This window comes from Crocodylus siamensis, chromosome 4 (assembly GCF_052110815.1).
Source record: "Crocodylus siamensis isolate JL-2025a chromosome 4, ASM5211081v1, whole genome shotgun sequence".
Lineage (NCBI taxonomy): Eukaryota > Metazoa > Chordata > Crocodylia > Crocodylidae > Crocodylus > Crocodylus siamensis.
In genome coordinates, this window is record NC_143398.1 from 162,318,099 (window position 1) to 162,334,684 (window position 16,586).

Below are 16,586 nucleotides of genomic sequence, written 5' to 3' on the forward strand. Positions count from 1 at the left end.
TGTGGGGCCGTGCCAGCGGAAACAGCCACTGTGTACAAAACCTCCCGCTACCACTGCAGAGCCATGCCCAGAGCTGTGCAGCTAGCTGCAGGGCAGCAGTGGCACAGTGGTGGCAGCATGCAGCCATCTCCACCACCAACCCGAGCCAGCCACAGCCACACTGGGGACTGGGGGTTTCCTGCCCTTTCTGCAATTGGCTCTTGCAGGCTGGAGCTGTGCCAGCCAGCAAGAGCTCTTTGCAAAAGTAGAGAATCCACAGATTTCTCTGCTAAAAAGGGAAATCTGTGGTTTTCTCCATTTTCCAGATCTCTGTTGATGACCCCTTGTTTAGGTTCTTCAGTCACAGCCTCATGTTTTATACTTATAGTGGTAGCACAGGCATGATGTTCCAGAGCATATGCAAGCAGTGTTTGTTTGGTAATAACTTTTACTGGACCAGCTATGTAGCTGAGAGAGATGACAAGCTTTCAGGCACTGAATGCCCATCCTCAGGTCTAACAAAGAAGCAGATATAGCTTCAGCTAAATACCAGAGCCAAAAAAACAAGTGACATTTTTTTCCAGAACTTAATTATTTAAGAATGCCAAGACACCAGAGGCCTGGAGGTTTGTTTTTGTTTATTGAAAGTTGGTTACACAGTCTCATCTCTCATGTCTCCATTGTAATTTAAGTTCCCTAATGAAAAAAAAAAAAGTGGCAATGCAGCACTAAATACTGCCCATATCTGAGCGACTGAACCCTGGAACAATATGACAGAATCTGTCAGACTTCCATTCTAAATTAGATCCAAACACTCTTTTACCAAGCCTGTGCTGGAGGGGGTAACAGCAATCAGTACAGAGTGTGTATGGGGTTGAGGGGGAAGGCTATACTAATTTCCAGTAGTTACCAGACCAAGGTTTCCTGCCAAAGAGGAATATCTTCACCTCAGGAAAGTCTTGCGTTTTGGAATGCAAAGGATGAGAACTTTCCTGCCCCTCCCTTGGACACGTTCCATAAATGGCACCTCCTACTAACAGCGCTGTGGTTCAGAAAGTCACAGCAGAACTGCTAAACTAACAAGAAGTGTCCTCTTACCTTCAGCTGACACCTGTAAAAATACTGGACAGACTGACTGAGGAAGAAAGCCCTCACCAATCCCAACCCCTCTGAAAAGACTGCAGGGACAAAGAAGGGGTAGTCTAGAGCATCCAAGCCTGTAATGACCATGGCTTGGCTGGCCAAAAGGCACTGAAGCATCACTCTGAAACCTCAATGGTACAGATTTTTTATGGCCAAAGAATGCTCTAAGTAATTACTTCATTTACGAAGTGAACAGATTAAGATACTTCTGCTCTCTCACCTTCCCACCCCCCACCAACTTTACCCCTAATACTAAAGTTGCCTGAAAAGAGGTAAGTCTGTCCCAACTTGGCTATTGCAGCTTCTGCTCAGATCGTACAAGGCTGTCTGACAAATTCAGTTAGTTACTAGAAAGCTATTTTATTATTATAATTAACTCAAATGTATTTAAATTTTATTTCCTTTGCTTTATCCAATCAGAAAACATCACTGATTCTTTTGGCTAGGGCTAATCTGTTCAATAAGAAGTGAATAGAAGCTGCAGAGTTAGATTCACTGGGGGAGCTGGAGAAGCACAGACTGTCCTGCTGGCAGGTACGTGATGTTGCGGGACCGCGCAAGCTGGTAGGCAATGTCTTCAGCTGCCTCCAGCTTACGCAGTTCAATCAGGCCGTCACCTGCTGTGGCCAATGAATTGGCAATCAACTCGGCTGCTTTTGAATCTCCCTCGGCAGAGATAACTGCTGCTTGCTTTTGCTGCTCAGCCTGCAAGACAAAGCAAACAAGAATGGGTGTGAAGGGGAGAAATACTAACAATGAAAAGCCTGCAAAGCAGCTGCCACCTCAGGTAATTTTAAGTCCTAAATTCTCTCTTCTGTACCTCACACACAGCTCTAACAAGAGCAGACCACTGCTGGACAATATGGACATTACCAAGATTAAGAATACCTAGATAAAGGTGATCATATCAATAATCACCCTGCACTGCAACTGGAAATATTGATGTTTCCACCCATCACTGTTTAGCTACTTTTTTGCCTAACATTTATCTTAGCTAGCAAAGCCAAATCAATTTCACTTTGCTGATGGTGTTTTCCTCCATCAGCACTAGGCTTTCGCATTTGCAGTGCTGCGAAGGAATTCTACTATATGTTTTCATAGGAACAGCTCTCTCCACTCAGATCACAACAGATGTCAGAGTGAACTGCTAACAGAGAAGCTGCACAGTGCCCATGTGAAAGAGGTATAGTGTGCCTGCGTGTAAGACGGGCACACTATACACACTATGGCAGCTTAAGTGGCCATTCTGTTTCTAAATTTCAAGCGTTGGCACTTGCAGCAGATGGTGCCTGTACTTAACTACCTCATGAAAGCATTTCTATTAATTCATTTTGAAAGAAACACAACATCTTTAAAGAGTGCCTACACTAACTTAAAGAGCCCCAAACTACACAACTTCGAAATAAAGCTCTTAAGAACAGACTAAGCTTGAGTATTTTGTGACACACACCTGCCCAAAGCATTCATCCTTAAGTCCCACAAAAGCAGGGGCTGGGCAGATTACAAGTTTCAACTACCTGGGGTAGGAAACAGATGAGCTGAGATGACTGGTGACTAAGCTGAAGCCTCCTACGGAGGTACACTTACCTTTTCTACGATGAACCTGGCTCTCTCAGCTTCCTGCTGAGCCACTTGCTTCATTTCTACTGCCTCTGTGAACTCCTTCCCAAAGGTCAGATGTGTCTAAAGGAAGGAAAAGGGAAGCAAACAAGAAAAAAAACAACATTTACAGCTTGTCTATTCTACAAATAAGAACCACTCACCTTGCAAGAAGAAATCTGTACCACTACAGCTGCAAAGGGAAAAGGCTGTCCCCGCCACTCCATGACTTTTATTAGGTAAACTGACACAAGTAGGAGCTCCCCACTATGTTCTGCAGATGCTAGCCTGCCTACTCGGAGGGCTGAACGCAAACTGAAAAGACACTGTTCTAGTGACTTCAGCAGAGCTGCCGCACGTTTGACCAGGTCTTTGCTTGAAGCAGCTTCTTTCTTGAATTTAAGTGCCACAGTAAAAAAGCAGAAGCATTAAGAACGGAACTCCCAAAAGCCAGAATAGATCTGGAAAAGGCAGCGATTCTCAACTAGGTTGCCACAGCACCTTGGGGTGCCTTGATATATTTTCAAGGGTGCCATAGGATGCCATGCTATATTAGCACTGTTTGGTGTGCAAATCTGATTTCACAAGATAAACACAGAGACTGTGTTCAGATGTGTGTGGACATTTGTTTCCCCAGGACAACTAGCACTACTGCTGTGGTTAGTTGTCCCCAGGGAATGCCTGTGCCATGCATGTTCTGGTGCATGGCAAGTTACCCCAGGTGCAGTAGGGGAGGCTGGCGCCACCACTGGACTGGCCTCAGCAACCCTACCTGGGCCTCTGGAGGCCTCCCAGCAGGACTGCTGCTGCTGAAGTCCTATGTGAAGCCTGGCCAGGAGCAGAGCACAGCTATGGCTTTGAGTAGTGCATGCTGCCACCGCATACACCACTGCTTTTATCTTCTGCAGGTTCTCTTGGCCCCTGGATGTCCAGATGTCAAAAAAACCCTTTCTGTGCTGCTTCCTTGCAATGCAGAAAACGTGGTATGTAGCATCATAGATGTGTCTGTGATGCCACATACCACATTTGTCTAGACGTGAGCAGAGATTTCAAATAGGAGCCACTGTGTTAAAAATATTCTGACCGGTTGTGGGCTTTCTGAATTTTTTGCAATACTGTAGAAGAATTGCTCTATTATTTTTCTACAGTTTTCACTTGTTTTCAAACAAAGAGCTGGCATTTCCTGATGGGTACCATTGATCTAAAAAGGTTGAGAACCACTAGGCCAAAGGAATCACTCCCTTTTCAACGTTACATCCCAAAATAAGGCCAGCTTTTTAAGCACATCTTCATTACGGGTTCCCAATAAAGCCAGCAGGGGGCACTCTCCACTCAGTCTCCTGCTGATCAGGATAGAGATTGCTTAACTGTGCTCTTGTGCTCAATAGCACACAGCTGTTCAAACAGCCTCTACTGAGAGCACAACAGGGGAAAGGTGAGCTTCCTCAAGTAGCCTGTTTAGGGGGTAGCACTGTCACGCAAAAAGTGTCAACACTGTCAACATGGAAATTCTGGAAAGGGCAACATTCTAACCTCACCACTAAGGCAGTTTTCTAGGACAGACATGTCCAAAGCTTTAGTGGGTTGGTTTAGAGGGGTGTGTATAATAAACTGCCAGATTACAAAAGCATTTCAATGACAGAGAACACTAGAGAGCTCACAACATGAAGGGAGTGGTTAAGAGGTTTTAATTATTAACAGAAAACTGAAGGGAAAGATACCAAACAAGGTATATTTTTCTCCTCGACACTCAGGTTACTGAATTCCCTCAGTATTTTCTCCCAACTTGTTTTGGCAGCTTTCTGTCTTCAGAAGGGGGTAGCTGCACTTCTGCAAGCACTTCGATGCCTCTCTCTTAATAAGACACCCAAGTCCCCATAGAAGTGCAGCCACCCCTTCTGGAGATGGAAACAAGTTGCAAATCGAGTCTTGGCACCTACAGGAATGACACCCCCTTCTCTCCCCATATGAATAACAAGAGGTCTGTAGGACAGAAGTCAGCCAGCCTTTGGGAGCCTTGGCTGTACTCATAAATTTTTTCAAGGTCTAACAAGTCAACGCTAGACCAAGGAACAAAGCCAAGAACACCAACTGCCTGTCCTCTGTTATAACAACTCTGACACATTCTTTACAAGACCTACAATAAAGACTTATGCATTTCAGTTTCTAGTCCCCAGCACTGGCCACCTTACCTCCCAAACTCGTATCTGAGCAAACTCCCAAGAAGGGAACAGCAAAAGACAGGCCTCTTACCAAGGATACGTCATCAAGGATGAGGCCAAAAGTAGCTGCTCTCTCCGTGAGGTCTTCGCTCACTTGCCTGGAGACCAGCTCTCTTTGTGTGATCAGCTCACCAGCATCAAAACGAGCCTGGAATCAGGACAGGCAGAGGCATGCAGAAATGGAAAGATTCTAATGACTGCAAGCCCACAGCATCCTGGACTTCTTCCCCCTGCTTTTTCCACTATAGATGGGAAGAGCTCAGTGGGGCTTTTGTCGTCTCTGAAATAACAAGCATGGGGCTTCCAACCCTCTTCTGCTTACAAATGATTGGCAAGACCATGCATTACATTATGCTCCAGTACAGTTCAGGCAACTACTATCTCTTTCTTTCCATTTCCTCTCACCCTTTTTAATTCCTTCTCTTATTTCCCTGCCCTCTATTTTGTTCCCCTCGCTATACATTTTCTTCTCATTTTATGGCTTTTTTCCCCTTCCAATCCAGGCTACAGTATGACTGGTTGTTTGCAGGCGCAGGTGGCATCTTGTTACAACTAGAGGACCCAGGAATGAGGAAAGGATGGGAAATGCTTGAGTACACAGCACTGGACATAAAAGTTTCTCTGAAGCCAGCTACAGAAATAGCAGCTCTAGAGTTGCCTGGGCCTGACTGGAGGGTAAAGTAACAGGCATGCACTATATACACAGGGCATGACAAAAGGTTATATATGTAACAGTCTGTGTGTCCCTAACCCAGGGTTAGCTTGCTGTGTCCATTCCCAAGGGTAAGAAATTTGAGCTACCTCTTTAGCTGCACTAAAGAGCCTCCCATTAATTCTCTTTAGCCTGTACTGCAATTGTGACCGTCAGGTGTCCTCTCAGCAGTCAGCATGGATGTACTGCACTGAGGTTGTTTTAAAGTCATATGGCAGTCCCAATAGGATGCTTACAGAGGTGCTCGGTGAGCAAGTTTAAATAAAGGCAGAATTACAGAGAGTTTACCCTTTTGTAGGAGAGGCTGGGAAGCCCAACAGTGACTCAAATCTAGAGAGAAGGATCTGAAGAGTCAAATGCTGAGTGAAATCAACAGATTCAAGTGGCACTAAACAAATCTCACCTCTCCACCATGCCCAATAAGCCTGCCTCTGACTCAAGAATCAATGCAAACAGTGCTACTGCAAGCATGACTCTCTTCCAGGAAGACTTGTACAGACAGAAGACCAACTGTAGACTGGACCACTAAATGTCCCATGCCAAATTAGGTCTCACTGTTCAGAAACATGAAGCAGCAATACACAATCAGCATAACTGCACAGCAACTGTGCTGTCCTTACCACAACAGACTTCAGGATCTCAGTAGTGATGGAAGGCAGTACACGTTCATCATAGTCCTCCCCGATGCTTGTAAAAATCCGAGGTAACTGGTTGGCAATTGGTCTGAACAAGATTCTCAAGGTAATGTTCACGTTCTGCAGGTCTGCAGAGACAGATGTATAACTTAGAGGCAAAGCAGAGGGACAAGAGATATCAAGGGATAACTCTTTCCCTAGCAGCTAAAGAGGGACAAGCAGATTCAGAATTCTGCCACCTGGCTTACTCAGTGGCAAGCATCACCCCTACTAATTTGTTTGTTTTTTTTACAGTCCCCCTTCACCAAGAGATATGATCCCCCAGAAACATAATTTAAGTTCTTTCTTCCATGTGGGATGGGGAATTATTCATCTTTTCATGCGAATAGAGAAACTGTCTTTAAGGGATGGCTGATCAGACTGAAGCAAGCTCTCTTATTACAGATCAGAGACTGGTTATAGAATAGCACAGTCCATTTCATGGCATGTGCTGGATCGATCCCAAGCATTTGGGGGTCCCCAAAGAGAGATCCGACAATGCTCCAATCTGGTGGGTTTTGGTAAGGAAATAAACTATGCAAAATCAAGGCGTGCCACTTTCTTCCCTATCTGTTAGCTGTCTTTACTAAGAAATCCAGCAGCAACAAAACAATCAAGAACTTGTGATCAAAGGTATTCCAATAAACTACTATTTTACATGGCCTTAACTTTTCAATTGCAGGGGTCCTGTTTCTGTAAAGCACTCTCTTGACAAGGCCCAAGAATTTTTTTCTTCCCACTACCTTGAGGGGGAGGACAAAGAGCTCAGTATTTTTGCTGGATTGTATCCTAATTAATAAAGGCACTCAGAGACCATGGTGAATGCATTAGTGTTGCTCTGGTCCACTGGCAGCTATGAGGCAACACTTACCTTTGCTGCCAGTGATGACAGGAACATTACGCGGGCGAGAACGACAGTCGAAAATAATCGGTTTCTGTACCCAGGGAATGAGAAAGTGTGTGCCTTCCCCTATTACCACATCTCGAACGCCTTGGAATCTGTCAAAGATAACAGCTCTGTGGCCTGCTTCAACTAGAGAAAAGAGCATAACACGCACAGCTTAATGACCACAACTTATCATTTTGGGAGCATGCATTCAAAGTATATTTTCCAAAGAGCATACCAAAAACTTAGCAATACTGCTTACGCTCTCTTTACCTCAGGAGGCTAATGAATGGATTGTCTTAAAACAGTAGTGTCAAACACACCTGGCTTGCAAAGTCCACCACCTGGACCCCAGTGCTGTCCCCGAGTCTGATCAGACCCACAGGGCCAGTTAACCAGCTTGATCAGGCCCATGGGCCCCTTCCTCTTCTCTCCTCCCAGCATACCTGATCTGGCAGTTGTAGCATAGGTCCCAGACTGGCTAGAGCATGTGACATGGATCCCAGAGTGGCCAGAACAGATGCTGTGTGAGGCACAGTCCATCTAAAATGGCAGCCAGCCTGCTTGAGGTGGCTGATCAGGCCAGACTGTACCACATGGTGCCATTCTGTGACGCTAACTCCAGCCGGTCCAGATCTGTACTGCATGCAGAGCTTGCAGGCACCGCATACAACACAGGTCCCAGACTGGGTGGAGCAGGCGCCATGTACAGGGCAGTCATAGAGCTGCCAGAGCAGATGCCAAGTGTGGTGCAGTCCGGCTAGGGTGGCCACTGCATGCAGCACTGCTGTAGCTTCAGACAGACTGCACGCAGCTCCCATTCTGACCACTCTGGGATCTGCACTGTATGTGGTGTACATTCCAGACCAGCTGCAACAGCTGCACATTAGGTATGCTGGGGGTCCATAGGCCTGATTTGGCCTGCAGACCAGTCCCGTGCCCCTCATCCAGCCCACAGGTCAGATGAGTTTGACAATCTGACTCGAAGCAAACAAGCAAATCAACAAAGGAGTCAAGGATAAAGTTCAAGCCCTAGTGTAATAGGTGTTAAGGGGCAGAGAAAATTAAGATCAAGGGTAAGAAAACCAACCCACTGGATCTCCCAATCCTCAAACTATCATAAGAACTAGCCTAACCTTACCCTTTTCACAAACACCTCGGTTGCATTTATTTTAAGGAAACAGAAATTATTTCAGCACAGAGCTATTTCCAACACACACTATGGAATCAGCAAAGTCCCCTGATGTATTTACTTCCCTCTAACTTTACACCTGACTTTGTGAAGTTGAACATTTCAGCAGAAAAAGAAAAGGCTCTGCCTCTTCTACTCACCGTTATAGAGGGCAGAGTTGAGAACTCCTCCTGTAATGGCCAACCCCAAGCCAACTTTCCCCACAGTCCCAAACAGCTTGAAGGCAGCCATCTGTCAATCCAATTCCTGTCTCTGAAGAGTCACACCTGCAAAAACCCAGCAACTTTGTTAGAGCAATTCTCAACCCCAAGAGGCCACATCCCCTAGGGATGCCTTGAGATTCTTGCAAGGGGGCTGTGGGGTGCCACACAATGCGAGCGCTGTTAGGTTGAAACAAATGTGATTCATAGGATAAACTCAGAGATCTGTTTTTCTAGATGCTGAAAAAAAAAAAAAAGCGAAAACAAAGAGCTGGCACTTTCCAAGGTGGCTTTGTGCCCATCCAAGGCTGCCCCATGTCTAAAAAGGAGCGAGAACTGCTGTCTTGGAGATGGATTAAATGCCCCGGGGCCTTCCTGCCTGCACCAAACCACAGCCCCCTGGATCCCCATGACCAGGAGCAAGCCTGAGCAAAGAAGGGAAAACCAGCCCTCAGGCTCCGCCTCACCAGGGGCCTCTTCCTCCCCGGCCACCCACCCCCCGGGCTACACCCTCTTCCCCAGTCCCCCCAGCGGGACTCCAGCCCCCCGGGCCGGGCACACGCTCCCGCCCGGGCTCAGGCCCCCGCAGGCCGCAGCACGCCGCCTACCCACCTCCAGCCCCGACTCTGACCTCCACATGAATCGCCAGCCACTTGAACTGGCGCATATGCACAGCCCCAACATATCCGCTTCTCATTGGCTCCCGCAGGCCCGCGGCATGCTGGGACTGGCAGTTCTCCCGCCCGCTCCTCCAAGCCACCGGACTACCACTCCCGGAAGGTGTCTCACCGCAAAGGAACGTCTTCTCCTATTGGCCGGCGCCACGCCACGCGCAGGGCCCGCTGGGAATTGTAGGCCCGCTTGGGGCAAAGCCACATGGTAGAGCCGAAGAGGCTGTCGGCTGTTCCTGACCACCCCGTCTCGTGGCCATGAGCTGGGAGCCAGAGGACCTTGGTCTAGATCAGGCGTGGGCAGTTATCTGGCTGCAATGATCTAGCTGGGGATAGTCCTCCTTTGAGCAGGGGATTGGACTAGATTAGCGTTTCTCAACCTGTGGATTGTGACCCAAAAGTGGGTTACAAGAATATATGAAAGTGTTGCAAACAAACTTTAAAAATGGATCAACAATTTTTTAAAAATGGATTTTCTGTTGAAGAAGAAAAATGTGGGAAACTATGGCTTCTGCTGCGTGGGCTGGTGGAGGTCTGTCCAGCCTGCAAGGGGCTGCTTGGGGCCCCTCATGCACTGCCCCGTGTACCCCCAGCCCCACACACTGGGGTCTGGGGGAGGGAGCAGGGACTCAAGATTGGCCATTGTTGTTTAAAAATGGGTCCTGGTACAAAAAAGGTTGAGAACCACTGGACCAGACTTCCTGAGGTCCCTTCCAACCCTAATTTTCTATGAGCCTATGATTTGGGACCAAGGGCCACATAGGGAGTTTTGATAAGTTGTCGCAGGCTGAGTCAGCACCCCCGCTTCCCCTTTGCAACAACTCACCAGAACTCCCTATGGGGTTTGGGAGGAGGGTCAAAGCAGTGTTTGGGAGCAGGACCGGTGGGCGAGGCTGGGATCGTGGGGCTGGATTGCTGAGGACCAGGGCCAAGCCTGCCCTGTGAGTTGCGGGGTGCAAATATGTGGGGGGATGCTGCCTGGGCTCTAGGTCCTGGGAGCCAGCCTGGGGTGAGGGGAGGGAGGCTGCCCCCCAACTTGTGGTGCTCCAGATGGGACCAAGCCCTGCCCTGGGCTGAGCCAATGCCACACTCCCCACACCTGTGCTTGTCAGCTCAGCCCCAGCCAATGTACAGCTTCTGGCTGGTCTGTTCCCAGTGCAGCTGCAGGCAATCGGGTGCTGCTTTGCTCCCCTCACCTCCAGCAGGAACTGCCCTGTTGAAGCTTCCCTCCTACTTGCCCAGAGCGTGCAGCAGGGGAAGAAGCAAGAAGAGGAACTGTCACTGAAGGGGAGGGGATCAGAGCAACACCCAGGTGGCCACAACTGGCTGGGTGCTGCTCTGCTCCCTGTGGCTTCTCCTCTGGTTTTGCCCTGGCTGCGCTGCTCTGGGTGGGCTGGCAGGAACCTTCAGCAAGGCGGCTTCTGCTAGAGATGAGGGGAGCAGAGCAGCATTGGGAACAGCCTTGACAGAAGCCAGGGGCGACATGTGGGGCGTGTATGTGGGTGCATGTGCACCCCCTCAGCGTGGTAGTGCACCCCCTAGAAAAAGGTGTCGTTGATCGCTGCTCGCCACCCTGCCACCGACACCGCTGGCGGCATCTGTGGGCAGTCTGCAATTGCTGTTGGCCACTGCCGCCGCTGCCAGCAGGTGCAGCTGGTTGCCGATCCCTGGTTGGCTCTCATCCCCCCCACCGCCAACACACGGGTGGTGTCTGTGGGAGCTCTGTGCTTACCACCGCTGTGCTCCTGCTGCTGCCAGCGCAGCCATGGCCCCCCAGCTGCCAGGGGCACATGTCATTCATGCAGGAAGCTGAGCACACTGGTCAGGGCTTGGGCCAGCAGGCACAGGTGGAAGCACAGTGCAGGCTGCCCCAGCGGGAGCCAGCAGGGCTCAGCCTGGTACGGAACACTGCAGGGGCAGCGGTGGGCCAGATTCAGTCAGTTGGTGTGCCAGATTTGGCACATGGGCCATATTTTGCCCATCTGTGGTCCAGACCCTGCAGCCTGCATGGGCTGGGGGCTCCAACAGAGTCGTGCTCCAATTTCCCTCCCTATCGCGGAAGCCCTCTCCTATTGCAGCACCCTCATGTGGCCTGATCTTAATTCTCTGGAGGGTAAATGGAGCCCCAGAAAAGGTCATGGTGTCTTCACTGCCTCAAAGTCTTTCTGTCTAGCTGGGAAATAGCTGGCCCTAAATCTAGTGTACTTCTTACTTTGCTGCTTAGATAATTGCAGTGAGAAACACTAGATCATGGGATGAAGGAACAAGGGCTCCCTATATATATTAAAAGAGAAAAATCATAGATTGTTGCAAATGTCTATCCTGTTGTTTTAGGAATGTGTGCCTGTCATATGTGCCAGCAGACACTTGGGCCTGGGATGTTCTGCCAATCCAGTTCTAAAATTGGGACCCGCTTGCATGTTGCAGTATTGCTGAAAGGTTTATTAGAAACTAGTCTAGATGTATTCTGGGGTGGAAAGAACTGAAACTGGCTATAGGGGAGCTGTTCAAAGAGATCATAGGAAAGTAGGGCTAGAAGGGAGCTCACAAGGTCATCTAATCCAGCTCCCTGCTCAAGGCAGGATTGTCCCTGACTAAACCATCCCAGCCAAGTGTCTGTCCAACCTGCTCTTGAAAATTTCCAAGGATGGAGATTCCACAATTTCTCTAGGTGGCCTGTTCCAATGCTTGACCACCCTCATAGTCAGAAAGTTCTTCCTAATCTTCAACCTAAATTGCTCTTAGTCCTGTTCTCTATGGCCACAGAGAAAAGCCCATCTCTGTCTTCTCTGTAATTGCTCGTCAGGTATTTGAGGACTGTTATCAAATCCCCCTGCAGTCTTCTCTTCTCTAAACTAAATAACATTAACTATTTTAGCCTTTTCTCATAGGCCCCCAATAATTCTGTTGCTCTATGCTGGATTTTTTCCAACTGTCCACATTCTTGAAGTGTGAGGCCAAAATGGACAGGGTACACCAGTGCTGAACTGGGTGGAAGTGTCACTGCCCTTGATTTGCAATATAAAGGGAAAAATGACCAAACTTAACCTGAACATTGATGGCCCATTTGAAAATTTGCTCTTCTGTGTCCCAGTGGATACTGCTGGATGCTGAGCACCTTTAAAAATGTGGTTGTTATGTAGGTTCTTAAATAGGAGAACTCTTTGGAAAATCTGGCCCCACCCGTGGGTGCTACATGCTGGAAAAACTGACACTGAGCATTTTGGAAATCTGACCCATGTGGGCCACAGATCCTAGAAAGCACTCTACAGCCATACCCTAGTAGAAGAGCACAGCTTCACAGTGCTCCCATCGCACAATACATTATCCTTCATTATATGAGGGTTCAAATGAAGGTGCTCCAAAATGGAGTGCCTTTGTTAACTTGTGTCTGCTCTGGCAGCTGGGCTGCTGCAGCCCAACCCTGCCCCCAGCACTGTCTCAGGATGGGAGTGGGGGAGAAAGGACAGGAGGGAGCCTTGGATTGGAGCTTCCCATCCGTCCCCACTCCAGCTCAGGCTGGGCAAACAGCAGCCCAAGATCCCTCCCCTCCCTTCTCCCCACTCCGATCCTGAGACAGCAGTGGGGCAGGGAAAGGAAGGGTGGGGCTAGGAGAAGAGGCTGCAGAGACACAGTCTCTCTCACTGGATCAGCTCTGAATTGGAGCTCCATCCCCCACCCTCCTGGCTCAGCAGCTAACATCTGTTTGGTTGAGAGGATCAGTCTAACTCATGGTGCTTTCTGTGAAGTGCCATGAGTTAGACTGGGGGAGCTGAACTTCTCTCTACTCCTGGAGTCTTCCAGCATAAACTGGGAAGGGGCACCAATATGCAGAAAAAGGTAACATTAGAAAGGTGTTAAGAAACTGGTGTTTTCGTAGTGGAGGGGACTGAAAGGATGTTTCACAGAGAAGAGAAGGAAATGCAAGATGTCCTTTAAAAGCAAAGCAATTCTCACAGTAGGGACCATTCTGAGATGTAAGAAGACTTTGTAGGGCAAGCAAGTTATTAAGGTGCTTGGCTTGTATGTCTTTAAGGTTGCTTTTCACATTGGATAGCTGGTGACTGGGAGATAGTGTGAAGTCCAGGGTGATGGACAGCATAAGATCAGGCAAATAGGTTAATAATTAACCCAGTAACCTTACTAGGGGTGGGTGAGCAGGGCACCAGCCCCAAGTGCTCTCTTAGAAGGGGTGCAAGATTTGTGTTGCCCAGGGCACAAAACTTCCTGGTTGCACCTGAGTTAACTTTCTGTGGTGTTTGCTGCAGGTGATAGTGCCTAGGAAGGACCTTAGTGTAGGCTGACCAGAATTTTTGGGGCAGGAGTTAGGGACTGTGCATTTCTTGTACCATAAGACTGTGATGGGCTTTGAGGACTGAGGAGAAGCTGACTTGCTAGACAATGCTGGGACATTCCAATGGGGGTTGTTGCAGGTGGGTGCTCAGGAGAGTGCAAAGGAATTTGGTATTGGGAGGGTGCGATATTGCAGTTACTGATAACAAGGGAGCCATGATACCAAGATGGCTGGCACATCAGGGCATTGGGCCTAGATACATTGCCTGGGGATGGCGGGGGAGGGAGATTTGAAGCAGATGAGAACCATGTGGCATGAAAGAACACAGCCTGGAGATGATATAGCAGTTGGCACAACTGAGTGGTTTTCAGATCTGGGCAGCTGGTAGAATAGGGCTGGAAGGGAACACAGAGCCATCTGCTGATCTAGAGTGTTTTTACCATGCCTGTCACTATGGAGTTCAGCCGGGATGATGCATGGTGGAAGAAAGAACAGCACTGTAGAATCTGGGGTGTGACCTGGTGCCCAGGGGTGGACATAGAGAGGAGGATCATCTTTTCTAAAGGGTCCTGCCCATTGCCTGCCAGTGTGAATCCCAGGTTTGGTAGCAGCAGAGATCCCAGAGATACCAAGTACTAGCCCGCTTCCCCTCCAGACGTATCTACCTGCAGTGGCAGATGTTTGCCAGGATCCTTTTGCTACTCTCTGGCACAGTGCCCAGTTGATTGCAGCCTCCAGTCTGAGAAGTGCTGCCTAAGCACAATCCTAGCAATTGGCCATTACGCATTACTCTTCTTCCATTAAATGAGAGAAAAGGACCTGAAATTGACTTTTTCCCCTGCTGAATAAGCAGCATTCCTAGGAGTGTGGAAGGTCAGATGCTGTGAAAAGACAGATGGGTCTTGGAGTCTGCTGACAGTGCATGGAGGAGATTCAAAACCATCTCTGTACCCTTTGAGAATAGGATCCATTTAGGGAGTTTAGGGGTTTATGGGGGCGGTTTAATATCGAACATATTCATTGTAAGGCGTGTGCAGGTTAGAAAACTCTGTCTACAAGTGTGAGATGAATGAGCTTCACAGTGGATCTTTGGGGAAGGAATTCTTCCCTCAGTTTTAATGGTGGAAAAACAGGCAGAGGGAGAGTTTAAGGGACTGGCCCAAGGCCACCAAGCCCATCAGTCAGAGCCAGGAATAGGAATGCTGACTTTTAGCTCCTTCCTCTAATCCCCACACCACACTTCCTTCCACGGTTAGGGATAGAGCTGGGGAATCTTGACCCCCAGCTGTAATTGCTGGATGTCCCTGCCTTCAACATGGGTTGTGTCTGTGATAGGCTCTTTCACCTCTGGTTTTGCAGCAGTGAGGGAGAACTTTCATTGGTCTCAGAAAAGGGCTCTCAGGCTATACAGAGTCTCAGGACTCCCTGTTCATTCAGAAAAGGAAAAGGTTGTCAGATAGACAAAGAAATCTCTGCATCAAACCCTTCTGATTCATGAGACTCCCATGTAGCTGGGGCTACAATGTCATGCCTGCCGTTACTACTCCTGAATGTCCACTGGGTGGAGACAGTGCTCTCCCTTCTGTTTCAGGACTGTAAAAATCCTCAGTTCAGACACCTCCATGGAGCCAGACCTTTCCCTCTCAGCCTGAGTCCTGGAGGAAAGAAAGGGCAGATTACATCCAACTAAGCTGTAGCCACTTGCCCGTGGCAGTCTCCCCTTTGTTCCTCCACTATGGCAGGAGCTCATTCCAGGCACCTTCCTCTGTGTGTTCTGCCTTTAACTTAATGCCACGAAGCATGGGGTCTTCATTAAGCTGCTGGCTTGTGATTTGTGAATGTGTTGCCTGGGTCCTGACATCCATCAGGTATCAGATAAGAGGAGTGGTGGATGGGGGGGGAGGGACAGGGGAAGCAGTGAATGGCTGGGTCTCCTCACTTAAGGGGCATAGACTGATTTACAGACTCCTAAATAAATCATGTTTATTGTGGTTGGTTCAACAAGCCCTTTGTCTCTGACTTGCATTTAACCTGAAATATCCATCAGCGGCTGTGGAGGGTCTGTGAGCGTCGAGCATTCAAGGTCATGTCCCCTCTGACGGCCTGTTGGGTAGATAATAATTACTGAACATGAACCCCCTGCCCTTCCCTTGCACTTTGCTGGGGAGGATCCTAGAGTCTTCTGAAGCGGGCAACTGATTCTTCATGACCCCTCGGTGTGTTCAGATTGTTAAATGATAGGTAGGGAAACTGAGTCATGGGGTTTTCCCCAAGGTCACCCAATAATGCAGAAAAGGGGATGGATGGGACAGGCTTAGTTTAGGAGGCCCTGGTGTTTTAGTAAAGGTCAGTATTTAAACACAAAGTGTCAGCTGACTGCAATGTAAGGAATATTTATTATCTGGTGCCTTGATGTGCATGGAAGCTGAGGGATCTTTCTGGTTCACCCTGGCCTGAGACCAGGAGATGCTCTGAGCTGCCAGCCGTTCACCAGACCCAGGCTGCTGCCTCGTCTCAGCCACAGAGCCCCACATGACCTGGTCCCTGCTACTGTTCTTCCACTAAGAAAATCAGAGGAGTGTCTGGGGCTCGGACAGAAACACACTGAGGATGCACGCAGCACACGCATGGCTCCCCCTGTCAGAATAAGGCAAGGGCTCTGTCCTGCATGCAGGAAGCTAGAAGCTGCTATCACTCACTGCACGTTCTGCCTGGTCCTTATCAGTAGGAAAGGCGTAGACTCCCTGCCAACTGCCATGGGCAAATGGCTTCCTCTTCAAAGGTGTATTTCACCACCTCTGGGAACCACCAGACCTCAAAACCAAAATTCTCATTCACTCACCTGTAGACTGGAACCTCTCACACTGATGCAGTTTGTCTCTGAGAAGGCAGAAATGACTGACCCTAAGTAACCCCTGGATTTATGGGAATGTCCCAGATCCACTGTGAGTCAGATCATGGTATGGAATCAGCACGGGTATCACTGACAGGTGACCTCCATGCAGACACTGCCA

General features: G+C 48.7%; 1 protein-coding gene across 1 annotated transcript; it reads right to left on the reverse strand.

Moving 5' to 3' along the window:
- Positions 1–598: 598 nt before the first annotated feature.
- On the reverse strand, positions 599–9,366 carry PHB1 (prohibitin 1). The gene is made up of 7 exons (XM_090044696.1): positions 9,220–9,366; positions 8,548–8,673; positions 7,201–7,362; positions 6,276–6,418; positions 4,975–5,091; positions 2,710–2,805; positions 599–1,827 (listed from the first exon to the last, which is right to left on the reverse strand). Exons 2-7 carry the CDS (start codon positions 8,636–8,638, stop codon positions 1,615–1,617), a joined length of 822 nt encoding a protein of 273 aa, XP_089900822.1. The 5' UTR covers positions 8,639–8,673; positions 9,220–9,366; the 3' UTR covers positions 599–1,614.
- Between the last annotated feature and the right edge of the window lie 7,220 nt (positions 9,367–16,586).